Source organism: Poromitra crassiceps, assembly GCF_964638095.1.
Source record: "Poromitra crassiceps genome assembly, chromosome: 4".
NCBI lineage: Eukaryota > Metazoa > Chordata > Actinopteri > Beryciformes > Melamphaidae > Poromitra > Poromitra crassiceps.
In genome coordinates, this window is record NC_139626.1 from 43,171,792 (window position 1) to 43,188,194 (window position 16,403).

Sequence of the window (16,403 nt, forward strand, 5' to 3'; positions counted from 1 at the left end):
CATTTTGGGGCGCAGATGATTTTGGCAAGGCTCTAATTTGCGCTTGCGACACGTGCCGTGAACCTTTCCGCATCCCTGCCGAGAATTGCATCCCCAACATATTTCGGGGCTGTTTTAACTTAAAAATCAGCGAGGTCACGTCTACCAGACAATTATATCACTTTTAAACAGTTACATTTCTGTATAAATCATTACAAGTATGCTCCCGTGAGGTGGGGATGCTTTTTTTTGCTGCTCGGCCGGGGAGCAAAACTCGGCAGAACACCTGGCGGACGGCGCAAGGTGGAATGCTATCTTCCGTGCCTTAAGGCACGCGCAAACAGGTGCGCAAGCGCTATTAGGGGATAGCGCCTGTCAGAAGATAGAGCCCTTGGTTTCCAAAAGATCCAGTATTTCCCCGGGCAAAGACCTAACCTTAACCCAAATCAACTGGGTAGTCATTAATCTGAATGCCATATAGAGCCAAAGTGAACGTCACTTAATGCTTCAGCACTGTACCAGATATTTTCTTCCGCAATTTATTTTCCCATAGAAATTTCAGAAAATGCTTATAGACCTTATTTGACTGACGTAACTCATGTACGGGCACACCCACCGCTGCCATATTGTTGACATTCCGCAGCACGCTGTTTTAAAGTGACTGACAGCTGTCATAGCTTTGGACGTTAGCCAACGTTACTTACTAGCCTATTTAATGCTGTTTTTACTGCGTCAGGAGCTATTTCACAACAGCGATAGTGTGCTGTGTAATAATACACGGCTGTAGCAATAGCAGCAATAAAAGCCCGGGTGTTAGCTACTGTCCACAAACGTGAAGGGAAAGAGACTAGAGGCTAACGTTAGTAGCAAACATTAACATGCAAGCAAGCTCAGATCATATCAAACAAACATTTAACATTAAGGTTATTTACCTTTGCTGTCACAACAATGTTTGATGATGATGATGATGATGATGATGATGATGATGTCGTTGGTGGCACAAAAGTAAAAATGTCAAACCAATTGCCACAGATGAAATAGTTATAACGCTAGGACTCAAGGGATTTGAAAGCCTTCAGCTCCTGAGATGTGTAGCCTAGCCAATACTGTATTCACAAGGTAGTTCTAAATGTCCGGTACGTTATACCTGGCAATATAATGAGTTAACTTTACTCTAAGTCAGTTTTACACTAAACTTATTTTTTCATCACTTCTCTTTGACGAAGCCATAACTGTTGCTATACGCTCGGCCACACTACGTTACGGCTGCGGTTTGTCAACAATATGGCGCCGTCCGGGGTTATCGAATAAGGTCTATAAAAAGTTTTACTTGGTCAAACCAAACGGTTCAGCTATATTTAGAATCGGGAGAGACCATAGAATTTCACTCGGACCAAAACAAAAAAAACATCGAAAAAATATTTTCTTTAAACCCCCTTTTTTTGTTTAAATGTTTTGGTCCGAGTGAAATGTTATGCGATCTCTCCTGTTTCTAAATATATCTGAATCGTTTGGTTTGAACAAGTATAACTATTTCTATAAGCGTTTTACAAAATGTCTATGGGAAAATAAATGGCGCATGAAAATCTCTGGTACAGTGCTGAAGCAGGAAGTGACGTTCCACTTTGGCTCTCTCTCTATTCTGTATTATAGCCAATGAGTAAACGTTTTTCCCAGGGGTGGCGGTGGGGGCGGGATACAAACTAACGGATGGCCGAACGCGGGCCAAGACCGATGCATAGTCATCATCCACCCCCAGGTCCCCTAGGCGGGGGACAATGAAACGCCACCTGAACTGAACAGAGCTGTGCGCTCTATTCCCTGGCATCATTAAGATATAGAGTGAAAAGGACATGCTGAATACAATGAAAGTCACACACAGAGACTGTTTGGTGCCATTGATTGCTCAATCAAAGAATAAACCTCAAAGTGTAGCTTAATAGCCAATCGGATTTTTTTCCTTCTGGGTATGGTGTTTGTTGCTGGAGTAGTTACGACGTCCTCACTTCAAAATGAAACCAAACCACATGATCCCAGTTCAATTTGGTGTGGCGTTATGGTAGGACAGACTATCATTAGGTAAGGTCATTCATTCTGCAACAATACTGTAGCTCTAGAGAATACTGGCAGGTGTTACCCTGTCCAGCGCTGTTAGCCTCGCTACCCTTTCTTTTATGTCATAATTCTGCGTTGTCAATCCAAAAACATTCATCTCTAACAAAATGTCCTTCATAAGGCTGGGAATCCTTCATTCCTGCTCTCGTCTGTCAGAATATTGTTTTTTTTTCTTCTTCAACAAGAGACAGTAAATCTGCCTGCATGGTTCCACTTATTTCTCCTCCTATAGCAAATTAATAAACGTCATTTTTGACGACTTTTTTTGACGACAGTGCACTTAAAATTACACTGCGGGAGCTTTTTGGAGAAATTCGATAGATTGGCATTAATGTTTTCTCTCTCTCCTCTCTTCTCTCTCTCTCTCTCTCTCTCTCTCTCTCTCTCTCTCTCTCTCTCTCTCTCTCTCTCTCTCTCTCTCTCTCTCTCTGTGTAATAAGAGTTTTGAATGACATGGGGATTAACTAAATAATTCATTCTCATTTTGGGGCAAACTATTTATTTATCTTCAAAACCATGTTGCTGCACCGTGGGTGAGGCTCTGTGCCTGTCTGATTGGTTGATGTGCTGGGTGTCTTTGACAGATTAGGCTCCTATGAGCCAAGGCTGTGATGTACCTGCAGCATGCGTCATCATACCCAGCTATGTGGAAATGATGCTTCTCAGCACAAAAGTATCTGTCCATCAGGGACTGTGGCGTGGAACCATATCGAGTGAATCGTGGTTTAATAGTGACAAACGTATAAAATAAAATATGAAAATAGATTTAAAAAAAATGCGCACCCATTAACACAAATCTTTTTACTTCCCCCCAAAAACAAACAGTAACAGTAAAGTAACAGTGGGCCAAAATGAGTTGAATGTTCATTTATTATATAAATGTGAGATGCAACCTGCACTTCCTTGTGGAGGCTTTTGTTTTGCTCGTGTAGGAGAGGCGATATAAACACCCCGCCCCGCCGGCGCCCCCGGGGACGCAGCCGCCTCCTCCATGTTTGATTTCTTCCAAAAGCGTACTTCAGTGTTATTCCACTGCCAAATATTTGTGTTTCTTATTCCTTAGCCTATATCTGTATTCAGCCTATCGATATTTCTGAAGAGTGAATCACAATTCACTTGTCCCCTTCAAATATTTACAGGATAAGCCTTTATAAAACCTCAAAAAATGTGTTTTTTTTCTCTCTCTCTCCCATAAATAGAATCACTGTAGAACATTAACCTGAGATCATAATCTCTCAAGCCGATGTGCATCAGTGCAACGCATTGCAAATAATAAGCTTTTAATAAAACAGAACACACAAATTTGCTTCATTTCGCTGTTGCCTCTGCATGAAGTGAGGTACGCTATCCTGTAGTAGACTATAGCTGGCCAGTGGCGACTTTCTGAGGTAGGAGGAGACATCTAACACTTGTTTATTGCTACGTAGACTAGTTGAACAAAAACTAAAAGCGTTTTTTTTTTTTGTTATAATAGCACAAATAGGCCTAAATAGCCTTCAAATGTGTTGACTGTGTATCTTCTTTGGATCCAAATTGCATTGGAATTGCGTTGTTGCATGTATTGCGTTGATGCCCATAGACCTGAAGTGTGCCAGGCAGTAATGCCACTAATAATCCCCACGTGAAATATGTCTCTGAAAGGTAGCCCACATTAGCTTATAATACATGCAATACAATGACTAATACAATGTCTCTATTCACTGATTGGTCTGACCTGTAAGTTACCCCGAGGCATGCTGAAGACATGAAGAGAAATCCCCACGGCAACATTATTAGCGCAGGAAATTCTGGTTTCAACTAGCAACACATGATCAATTTAAAAAATATTCTAATCATCTCCCGAGACCTTGGGGAGAATTTTCTACCGGTTGCTTTAGATTTACCCACATAATGAAGGCAGAGACATTGTTAAAAGCAGTTAAAGCAGTTATTATACCCCCACAATGTGCAGACGCGCTGCTCCACAACGCTGAAGCCAGGCTGACAGAAAATAGCCATTGCCTTGAGCCCAAGTGCGAAATAAAAAATTCAAATGCTTTGCTTAGGCCTCTGCTTCAGAATCCCTTTGCCGCTGTGAACTAAAGAAAGCCTGTCAAGTCTGTGTCTAAAGGGTCCAAACAGAGCTGCCAAGATCTGCACCATGCAACCAGCTTCACGCTGGACTGCTCCACAGGCCAGGGGCATGTGCAAATGAACAGCCTCAGCCCCACCACGAGCCCCACGGTGCTGATGACGATCACCCACTAAGGATAGTTAGTTTGGCGCGGTTTGACACTTGTCCTCCGTTTCTCCAAGGTTTCGCCTTCACAATCTTCCAGAATTATACAGTCAACATTACATTTTTGAATTGCAAAATGATTGCATTGTGTTACTGAAGCAGTTGTTGGGCCTCAGCCTCCGAGCCTAGAATGACAGACCTAAATTGGCCTACAAATGAGATCGTCTATCAAACGGGCAAAAAAACAGCCCGGAACAGTATGAATCTGTGTTGATAATGACCAAGGGGACGAAAACAAAAAAAGCTTCCACATCGGGCTGAAAGGAGCATAATGAGCACACTGCTGCTAAAGCTTTCCGTGAGCTGAATTCTCCCGACACTTTTCCCAACGCTCGCACTTGCTTAGGTAATGCTGTGATCAAATTAGGACATTGTAAGCTTTTCTTAGGCGAGCGCAGCCAACCATTCTCGAGTGTATTTTTGACACATTGTATATTGAGCCAGCAGCTATTTTTCCAACTTAAGGCTTGCAAACGTGCAGACGCTGCTAGGTGCCTCATTGTTAATGTGGCAAGCGTAGCACGGATGCTCCAGGTAGGCATTGCATGTTAATTACAGTAGGCTCTCTAGGACAGTGGTCCTCGAACCTTTTCATGTCAACGACCCCTAAACTGACATAAATTAGACCACTGACCCCCACGATTTTGTCCCAGGGTCCCCCATCTGATAAGATATTTGCTTTTAGATGTTTTATAGGCTACAGAAAGTGTCTGAAACACATGATCAAAATAGTCATACATTCTGTGTTACTTATGGATGGAGTTATAGTGAAAATAAATTATTCCTCTTTTTGCTGGGGGGGTCCTCGGACCCCACTTTGAGAAGCACTGCCTCTAAGGATTGTGGCACAAAATGAATTTCAGTGTGTGCGTGGGGGTGTGTCCTCCTGCCTGCAGGGGGCGGCCACGTGGACTTTGATGATTTCTGCGAGCTGATGGGCCCGCGGATGCTGGCGGAGACGGCTCACATGGTGGGTCTGAAGGAGCTCCGCTGTGCCTTCAAACAGGTAAGCACAACTCCCCCCCCCCCCCCCCCCCCCAAGAGCTCTGTGCCTTCAAACAGGTAAGCACAACTTCTCCCCCAAGAGCTCTGACTTCAAGCGGCTGAGTCGGGCGGCGGCCTGGCAGTTTGACGGTACACACGCCTTTTTGAAGTGCGCCCTCAAGCAACGGGGCCCTTATAAGTGTTGCCAAGACTGTCTTTTCTTCTAAACATGGAAGAGAGAAGATGGACAGCAGACTAGAGAACCAGTGGCTCCTAATTACATCACTGGCTTTCCTGGGGAAGGTCTGGCTGAGCAGGTCTGGCTGTGGTGGATAGCCCTTGGATCATGGGAGACTGGTGCTCGAAGTGGTAGTGGAGGACCAGTAGGAGGTGCTCTTCACTCTGGTCTCCTTAACAATCTCCCCAATGCCCCCAGGGCAGAGACAGGGGACTCTGTCCTATGAGTGAGCACCGTCCTTCGGACGAGACGTTAAACCGAGGTCCTGACTCGTTGTGGTCATTAAAGATCCCATTGTCACTCTTTGCAAGAGTAGGTGATGGAGAAAATGTAAGTTCCATTGGCTCATTTCATAATCAATAAGATATAATTGCATACATATAATTACGTCTGTATTGCCTTTGTCTATGTGATATGCATTATAACTAACAACTCATACCAATAACTATGTGTATATGCATGCAATTATTGCTTATTGATTATGAAATGAGCCAATGGAACTTTAATGTTCTCCATCAGTAGGGGTGTAACCCCCCGGTGCCCTGGCTAAATTCCCACATAGGCCTTCCTTCCATCATGGCCACCTAATCAACCCTCGTTACTTAATTGGCTCTTTCAGTGCTCAACTCTCCACCCTGATAGGCTGATGTGTGCTGAGCGTTCTGCGGCAAACTGGCTGCCGTGCATCACCCAGGTTGGTGCTACACATCGGTGGTACTTGAGATGAGTCCCGCCCCCCCCCCCCCCCCACACACACACACACACACACACACACACACACACACACACACACACTGCTAGATAAATGCAATCAATTATTATTACTAAATGCAGGTAGGAAGTAGGGGTGGGGAAAAAAATCGATTCACCTAAGTATCGCGATTTTTAATGTCACGATTTTTTTAATCGATCTTTTATTCCAGAATCGATAATCGCAAAAAAAAAAAAAAAAAAAAAATTGGTGCTTGCAGTCAGGCCACTCACTGAACAGCAGGCCAGACGCCGCCTACTGGTTTACTAGTGGTTTTATTACTTTATTAGTTAGTCTGAAGTAATAATTACACTTCAGGGTTAAAGTGGGTGCATCTCATTGTAAAATTGGACTTCAAACGGCCCAAATCTGGCTTCAAACGGCCCAAATTGGGCTTGAAACGGCCCAAATTTCACACGCGTCGGCCCATATCGGCCTGGCCTGCTTGGCATCTAATGCCCGGCCTGAATTATGATCCCAGTCCGCCCCTGTTTTTTACTATATCGCCCAGCCCTACTCATGATATAATATACAGTCTCTAGTGTATGATTCAACTTTTCCCATGTTCTAATCTAGTGTAAAAAAGCAAACAAACTGAAAAAAGAAAAGAAAAAAATAAACAAAAATCGCAATAAATCGTAATATCGAATCGCAATAATCGTAGAATCGCAATACTTAAGAATCGCAATATAAATCGAATCGGCACCCAAGAATCGTGATAGTATCGAATCGGGAGATAAGTGAATCGCCACAGCCCTAGTAGGAAGGTTTCAGTAGAAAGACAACTTATATATAAATTGTTATTTTACCAATGGTCCCAGATCCTCCACATTGTGAGCATTCATCACTCCTCTGTTTCACTCCATTTGCTCATCACACCAATTGCATTTGAAATGTTTGACGTTTCGTAAGTCTGGAGGAAACGTCCATCTCGTTGTTTTGTTTTCCCTAGCGTCATTATAGAGGCAGGTATGCAAGCAGTGATTTGCTTGTCCCCCAAGCTACAGTACTAATGTTCCAGATCAGGTGTGATGTAGACCCAATAAGCACCGCTTCACACACGTGAATTCAAGAAAAGTATAAACACACAATGAGGGAAAACTAATGCAGTCTTAAGGATTTTTATGAGAAAACACCACCGCGAGGACGTCCGGTGGCTCACCTGGTAGAGCGCGTACCACTAAAGCCCAATTTATGCTTTGTCTGCCAACACTTTTGAACCGGCCGCCGACAGAAATGAGGACTTGAGTCGACACTTTCAAGTGTCGGCGAGCAGTGTCTGCTACCTGGTGAAATGTCTAGTGTCGCTGACTACGTCACGATGTGTCGCGCAAGTCTGATTGGCTATATAGACGGCACGCGCTTGACTTCCTTGTTTTGGTTTTCACTCGATTGAAATGAATGAACGTGTCCCCGCTATTTTTATCAGCCTGTCCTTGATGTATGACTTCGTGAAAATCACAAAGAACATCGCGATCAATTTCCCAGAGAAAGAGGAGGTGAGTTGTGTGTCGTTTATATGCGGCTGCAGCCAAGTACGTTACATCTTGCCTCCGAGGTGGTTTCACTGTGCGTTCCCTCTCTTCTCTTGGCTGTCTGCTTATAGCGTTCGAGTGTCACGTGACCGTTGAACCGAGGCGAACATTCACTGAAGTATAAATGTAACACCATGAGCGACACTTTCTTTTTCGTCTGCGACCATGTGCTGAGCGACACTTTCTAATAAGTATAAATTAAGCTTAAGGCTTAGTCCTTGGCGTGGCCGACCCGGGTTTGAATCCAACCTGTGAACCTGTGCCGCATGTCATCCCCTTGCTCTCTCTCCACCTTTCCTGTCTGCAGTGTCCTATCCAATAAAGGAAAAAATGCCCCACCAAAAAACAAACAAACAAAAACAAACAAAAAAAACTGACAAAAAACACACACCACACCACAGTGAGTGTATGCTACTTCGTTAAATCCAATCTGGGCCATGCAAGACTTCCGCTTTGTCATGTTTACAGGTGTCTGCAGCCATGCAAGACTTCCGCTTTGTCATGTTCACAGGTGTCTGCAGCCATGCAAGACTTCCGCTTTGTCATGTTTACAGGTGTCTGCAGCCATGCAAGACTTCCGCTTTGTCATGTTTACAGGTGTCTGCAGCCATGCAAGACTTCCGCTTTGTCATGTTTACAGGTGTCTGCAGCCATGCAAGAATTCTGCTTTGTCATGTTTACAGGTGTCTGCAGCCATGCAAGACTTCTGCTTTGTCATGTTTACAGGTGTCTGCAGCCATGCAAGACTTCCGCTTTGTCATGTTTACAGGTGTCTGCAGCCATGCAAGACTTCCGCTTTGTCATGTTTACAGGTGTCTGCAGCCATGCAAGACTTCCGCTTTGTCATGTTTACAGGTGTCTGCAGCCATGCAAGACTTCTGCTTTGTCATGTTTACAGGTGTCTGCAACCATGCAAGACTTCTGCTTTGTCATGTTTACAGGTGTCTGCAACCATGCAAGACTTCTGCTTTGTCATGTTTACAGGTGTCTGCAGCCATGCAAGACTTCTGCTTTGTCATGTTTACAGGTGTCTGCAACCATGCTTTGTCATGTTTACAGGTGTCTGCAGCCTTGCAAGACTTCTGCTTTGTCATGTTTACAGGTGTCTGCAGCCATGTTGTCACGTCACCACGCACCATCACACAAAAAAGATCTAGCCAATCTATGGTAGGGACTAGGGAGGCATATGACTGCGATTTGAGTGCCAAGGAGCAGAAATATTCCAAAACTAACACTTCACATTTGTCCAAAACACACAGCACACAGCAAAACCACAACAACATCGTCATTGAGTAAATGTACAAACCTTGCATTCACTTTATCCCCAGGCTGAAGCATGACGAAATCTTCTGGTCTGTGTGGTGGCCCTATAAACGCTTTATTTCCAATTTATCTTCCAACGGCAACGTACTAAACCGTACAGACAAATAGTCTACTACGCGATTCATTGTAGTAGGCTAAATGAAAACACACTTGACACTGACAGTATTTAGCTAGCTAGTAGTAGCGGCAATGTCTGATCCTTGGTTTGTTTATTTTCTCCTCGTCACATGACGTTTCGCGGGGTCACACCTGTTGGGCGGAGTTCAAGCATGCTTACAAACACAAAGTATAACAAACCGCCGTCAGAGCAGTGTCTGTTTCAAGTCAGGTAAATAAATTGGGGTTACATGCTGCCACTCCGACGTGCTGCCACTCCGACGTTCTGCCACTCCGAAATATCGGCACTCAGAAAGGGATCATGTCTATGTTCCCCGGGTTCTATATTCCCCGTTTTTCACGCCAAACCTAACCTCCCCCCATGCCTAAACCTAACCTCCCCCAGACCCTAACCCAAAACCTAACCTCTCCCACCCCCACGCCTAAACCTAAGGTCGGCATTGCGGCTTCTAAGGTGAACGACCGCCAGTCCGAATAATGGAAGTTAACGTTCGGAGTGGCAGGGCTTCGGAAAGGCAGTCAGTAGCCATAAATTGGATATCTGACATTCAAATATCTTGACGGTGCTGAGATGCTCCGAGGAGCGTTTTGGAAATTCAATTTTATTTTTCTCCAAGCAACAGGAAGCTGTCCAAAGAGGCTATATAATGGATGGCCTCTTTGATGCTATGTGAAGGCAACAGAGCTCAACAGTCACGTGGCTTTCCGTGAAAAAAATCACCGTTTTTATTTTTTGCTTTTTGCTCCAACTGAAATGTTTTATGGTCACTCACGATGCAGTAGGTCACGGGTTGGCTTTCTTCCAGCCTTAAAACCCGTTCTATAAGGATTTTTTTTCAAAATGTCTATGGAGAAAATGAATGGAACTCTCTTCCGGGGCAAGAAATGTCACGGAAAGTCACGTGACTGTTGAGCTCTTCTATGCAGTGGAGTTGCATCATTTACTGCTACTAACTACAGCACTACCCCTGGACACAAACTTACAGCATCATACATCTTCATTATGGGAAACCAATCGATTGTTCGTTTCTCCTTAACATTCGATGCTGTGAAAGCAGTTCTCCGATACAAACAGAAGAGCAGCATTAACACAGTCAGAATATCTCCTAAGTGTATTCAGTGAACTCAACCTCACACACTCACTGCCTAGAAAGCCTTTTTTTTCTGCGATATCAGACATTTGCAGTTCGTCTGTCTGTCTCTCTCTCTCTCTCTCTCTCTCTCTATCTCTCTCTCTCTCTCTCTCTCTCTCTCTCTCTCTCTTTATCTGATCATCCTCTATTCTCTCTTCAGCTTCCTGACTCAGCGTTGGCCCATCTGCAGTCCCAAGCAGTAGTCGTACTTCTAAGAGCTGCTACTCAAATTGCAGCTTTCATCAATGCAAAAGTTTGCTTTCAAGTGTGATTATAATCACAGTGATCTTCAGTGAAGTGGCTCCGGGCATGCCGTGACCCCTTAACTCCTTTGTGTGTTTCTTCACAAGTTCTCTCCTTTAGTTCAAGTTCTCTCTTTTTTATTTCTCTGTTTCTCTCTCTCTCTCTCTCTCTCTCTCTCTCTCTCTCTCACTCTCTCGCTCTCTCTTTCTCTCTCTCTCTCTCTCTCTCTCTCTCTCTCTCTCTCCATCTTATTCTATTCAATCTCTCCTCTGTCTTTCATTCATCAGAAACTTATTTTTGTTAATTCCGTCTTTCTCCCTTATGGCACCTCTAACCCTCTTTGCCTCTTTTTCCTTCTCCACACTCACTTGTCCTGCTCTCTGATGCATCCTTCTCCATATCCCTGCTACCATGCCCTACCATGCCCTCCCAACCACGCCCCATCCTGCACACACCCTGACCACGCCCCATCCTCCACACACCCTGCACCTGACCATGTGCTGCAGTTTGACTGCGACGGTGATGGCAAAATCACATTAGAGGAGCTGAAGGAGGCCACGAAGAGCCTCCTGGGGGAGAAGATGAAGAAAGGAGAGCTGGAGGAGATACTCGCCGACATTGACCTCAACAAGGACGGCACCATTGACTTTGACGGTGAGTGGCAGAGCAGGGAGAGGGGGGGGTGGGGGGGGGTGGAGTGGGGGGATCAGGAGATGGGTGCGGGGAAGAGGACGAGAGGAGGAGATAGGCAAGAGGGAATTCTAGGCAAGATGGAAGGCAAGCAGGAGGGATAAGGGGGTAAGGAGCAGCCTGGCTGCCAGAATAAAACGTTGGCATTCTATATTTCTGCAATAAGTTTCAGAACCAAAAATACGTGGTCGGGGTGGATGGATAGAAACACAGTTCTCTCACAAACGCAGAGCCGTTCGTGCCCCGGTGTGTTCAAAGTATACGTACTGTATACATTTCAACCGTAGGTCACCTTTAACCTTTTTGTATTCAAGCCAAACCCAAACCATAATCCTAAACTTAACCAAGTTGTTCTACTTGCCTAAACATAACCAACGTTGTTTTTTGGCGGGGGTTTCAATGTTGGAAAGGCGGTGAGGCTTTTAAATTAACCGGCGTTTTGTTTCAAAGTTATGTCTGTATATTGTAGGTTTGCAGGAAGATCAAAAGCAATGTTTTAGAAACATGAGAAACGTTGAGCTTGTTTCGTATCCCTGGTTTGCCGACGCATAAAAAGCCAACGTTTTATTCTGGCGACTGGGTTCCAAGGAGAGAGGGTAGGCTGCAAGGAAGAATGATAATAAAGGTAAACCTGATTTGTATTGCTACTTTTCATAAGTTGCAGACAATAACACGTCTTATTAAGTGAGGGACAAGGACAGCAGGTGAGGAACGTGTGAAAACTAGGAAGGACCTAAGAGCCTGAAGGGATGGGAGGTGTAGAGAGAAGAGGTAGAAGGGCGGCACGGTGACTCAGTGGTTAGCACTGTTGCCTCACAGCAAGAAGTTGCGTGGGTTTGAATCCCCACCCCGGTCCTTTCTGTGTCGAGTTTGCGTGTTTGGGCGGGTTTGCTCCGGTGCTCCGGTTTCCTCCCACAGTCTAACACGACATGCTGTTTGTGCAGTGGCGTAATGTAAAATGTCTAGTATGTATATGACGTACATACAGTATGCAACGTATGTTGTGTGTGTACATATATGATGTAGTAGTATATGACTGTGATGATGCTATGTGAGACGCTATAGCCACTTCTTAACATGCGGTGGAATCCGTATTATAACCTGCTCCTAGCCGGTTGGCCTGCATGTTAAACAACAATTAGCCGGCCTACGCGCACTCCCGCGAGTCCGTATCTTATTCACCTCGCTCGCCGGTGTAAGATCCGGATTAGCGCAAAAGGAGCTGTTGTTTAACTCATTGAGTGCCAGCCACTTTTGGAGAACGGACGCTCCCAGTGCCAGAGTTTCAGAGCGTTTTCAGTGATTTCTCGAGGCCCACAGAATATTGTGTGATATTATTTTTTATTCTTATTCTCAAATACACTACTGCCGCATGCGCTGGGACGCGTCATCAGTGATGTTATCTGGGGTTGTTAGGTGTTTCGGGTCTGTCAACATCATACACCCTCGCCCAGTAGACCCAGCCGAGGCCAATTAAGACCCCGACTCGCGTCCCAGAAGCCGCTCACGGATCAGCCTTACTACTCTATCTGCAACGTTGCCCGCGGGAGGGGTAAACGAGAACGCCCAATCCGCTGCAATAGAGCTAGTGCTACGCCGCAGTATTGGCCCTTCGGTGCATGGAGGATCTAGGCTCTGTGGGTTACTCCCGGCCGTGCTCCTCCTTCGTCTCACCAGACCCTCCCGTGGCAAAGGCAATCCAGAGGCTGAGAGAATACCTCAAGGACACCTCAAGAGGGCCTGTGCGCTGCACGTCATTTACCTGCGTCGAGCACCTCGCTCTAGCCTGGAGGACCTCAGGCCGCGCCGATCTTGCGCAGATTTTCAGGAGGCTAATCCGTAGCGTTTGTGGATTTCTCCCTCACGAGAGAGCCAAGATGGGGTGCTAATCCCATCCCGTACCGGGTTGCCGTCTCTCCGGCCGTCAACTGTCTCTCCAGCTCGTCACCAAACTATACTTGGTTGTCACCTAGTCTTTCCTAAGTGTCACTGGCCAGAGGCAAGCCAGAATTCTATATTCTCAAATACACTACTGCCGCATGCGCTGGGACGCGTCATCAGTGATGTTATCTGGGGTCGTTAGGTGTAAGTGTCACTGGCCAGAGGCAAGCCAGAATTCTATATTCTCAAATACACTACTATATGATATTACTATGTAAACACCGAACACGCACAAAGAACGATGAGACTCTCTTCTATCATCTGCAAAAAAAAGTTTATTGATATCATTTTCCGTTCTTTAGTTATCAGCCGGAGAAGATAGGTTGATTTCAGCAAAAACACACGTTTCAATTTAGAAGCTGAGATATTCCGCCTTTTGTGAATTGAAGCATTTCAAGCACATCATTGACTCTGAAGCTAATATTTTCTGATGTAATGACACCTCAAAAATAATTTCCTTCAATAAAACAGTGAAAACAAAGGAATTTTGTTTGGCCAAATAATATTTTTTAGCTGCAACCAGCAGCGCTGGCCCCTGCGTGTGCAGACCCTACACCTTCTTGCTGGTCTTGATTTACTGCTGGTGGGCATCAGATATTCTAGCTTGTTTGCCTGTCTCTGTGCATCGAGCCTGCTCTCTGGGTCTGTGTTTACTGTCAATGATTGTATGCTGCCCTGCGTGCCCCACCCCCCTCCTCCTCCTCCGTGGGAGTGTCTGGTGGCTCTGCTGCGTTTGCTCTGCGTTTGCTCTGTCTGCACTGAAAAGTGCGCTCCACGCAGCTTTTTCACAGCATGTCGCCGGCTCCCAGCTGAGAATAATGTAACTTTTCAGAAAGACGCTGGTGTTGGCAACTAAATCATATGGAGGGGCTATCGCAGCGGAGACGGAGGGGCTCAATTGTGGCAGCAGATTGACTGCTGTTCACAGGCACAGCTAACGTTATGCTTCATGCATATCGATGCGATTTCCGTTTCCCCATGACTTCTCTCTTTTTTCCTCGCCTTTCTCTAATCTGGAGAGCACTGTCGCCACCTAATGGGTCCCTAAAATAGCTTTTACACATTCAACATCCACCATACTTTCACAGGAGATGGATCTGGCTTTGATCCACGTCCCACCGTCAAAAAACGCAATTGACGACTTTAGTCGTCATTGGCACTCAACGTTACTATCCGAATTGACGACTAAAGTCGTCATTGGCACTCAATGAGTTAACTCTGGCAGGTCATTATCCGCAGATCCGTCCACACACACACAGACACACACAGCATTAAGCAGTGAGAGAGAGGCAGGGGGGAAGGAAAGTGGAGCAGAAACGCGCTCTCCTGAGAAGACGAGGCAGCAGGATGACTGAAGCAAATGAAACTCAAACTATCACAAAGAGCAGCCGAGATTCTGACACTTTTTGCGCGATGCGTGCCGCTCTATCTGCCTGTTTGTCTCTCTGCCAGTGCCCGCATGTCTGTTTAGTGTGCGTGTGTGTGTGGCATGTCATTTTTAACGCTGTTCATAACGAGCAGAGCGTGTTTAGGCTGTCGTACGGCTCCGTCCCCAAATTAATTTTCATCGTCCCTGACGCTACTGTGCGCCCACACTGCGGAGTGGATAGGAGCTGACTGACTCTGACTGATAGGCTATCAAACTTTTGTGGGGAGAAATACATTTAAAACTAGTCAGATATGACTTGAATGCCACTTGTAAAATAAATCACCCACAGTGATTGACGACGGTGCGACCACTATTTTGACTGCCTCATTTTTGGCACAATGCCACCCCTCATTGTCAATGGACTCTGTTAAAACGGCATGTTTTTGAATGGAGTTTGGTTACAAATTCGCTAAAGCTGTTTCCTATCACATTTCTTGTTTTCGATACATGCTACTGCACCCCCCCCCCCCACCCCGCCCCCGCCCACTGGCAGAAAAAACGGCTCATATCCAGTTGTTTCTTAACAAAGACCCCTCATGTTAAACCTGAAAATATCCTGCTCTCTCTAGCCTGACATGATCCAGATTTCATGTTTAAAAGGCACTTTATTAGTGAGACGAAGGGGCTATAAACAACTGAACTGAACTGAGAACGGGAGCAGACTGGAAAGGCGACGGAATAGAGGGTCAGCAAATCTAGTTGGAAATGGGTCGAGGATGAAGGAGAGACAAGGAGAACGCCAGGGTGACAGGAAGTGATGGGACAGAAGGACGAGACGGGGGGGGGGAGGAGGGGTGGGGACATCAGCGTGGGCTGGTTGGAAGGGCCAATCCAATCTAATCAGCAGTGCATTAAGACAATCAATGCACATGCCTGGACGCCTGTCACTCTGCACGCCAAGAAGACAGACGCCTGTTGGACACCTCAAGGACTTTGGTGGAAATGTCACACGGGCACATAAACAATAGGTTAGGGACATGTATAATGAGACACAGCAGCACACAAAGGGCTTACTGGTGTCATCCTTTAAAGTCCCACCGACTCCTCCGTCCCCCCGTTTGTCTTGTCTCATCGATCCAATCAATTACAATTATTGGAAACATCACAGGGGATCGATAAGCAGGTGCTTCACATTATCGTCAATTAGCCCCGCGGGCCACGCTGCTGACGTATCCATCTACTTGAGCCACACGGGCTGAATGCCCAACGAGGCAGCTGGCCCGCAGGCATCTACTGGGACAAGCTCAAGCTGTAGGACAGATGAGAAGGAAGGGCCTCGGCGCTCTGTCTACTTCTTTCAAAAAACAAACACTCACACTTGCACCTTAAGAGGCAATGTCAGTGTGTTAATCTGGAATTAAGCTGTAGACCTGCGTCAATCGATGGCTTCACGCCTACAATCAGACGTCTTTTCCGAGCAATGATCTCCAAGAGGATAATGGAAAATGGATAGGTGGTGGATTGGATGGACTTGCCTCAAGCGCTCTGCAGTCGTGACAGCGATGCAGTGATTGACAGGACACATCAATAGCTGTTTGATTGACAAGTCCGGATCCATGGTGATGGAGCAAGCCAGCGCGGCAAGCGGTGATCACACGGATTAAAGAGATCACCGTAGATATGAACCTTAACTTTACATCTCAAAAT

The 16,403-nt window shown here is 45.7% G+C and overlaps 1 protein-coding gene across 1 annotated transcript in view; it reads left to right on the forward strand.

Moving 5' to 3' along the window:
* The window catches only part of cabp4 (calcium binding protein 4), a gene marked incomplete at both ends in the record, with an annotated part of 39,107 nt that overhangs the window by 22,322 nt on the left and 382 nt on the right, over positions 1–16,403 (forward strand). Inside the window, 2 exons of the mRNA XM_083635009.1 lie at positions 5,269–5,378; positions 11,203–11,350. Coding sequence (XP_083491135.1) covers positions 5,269–5,378; positions 11,203–11,350 — 258 coding nt within the window. The remainder of the gene's footprint in view (positions 1–5,268; positions 5,379–11,202; positions 11,351–16,403) is intronic.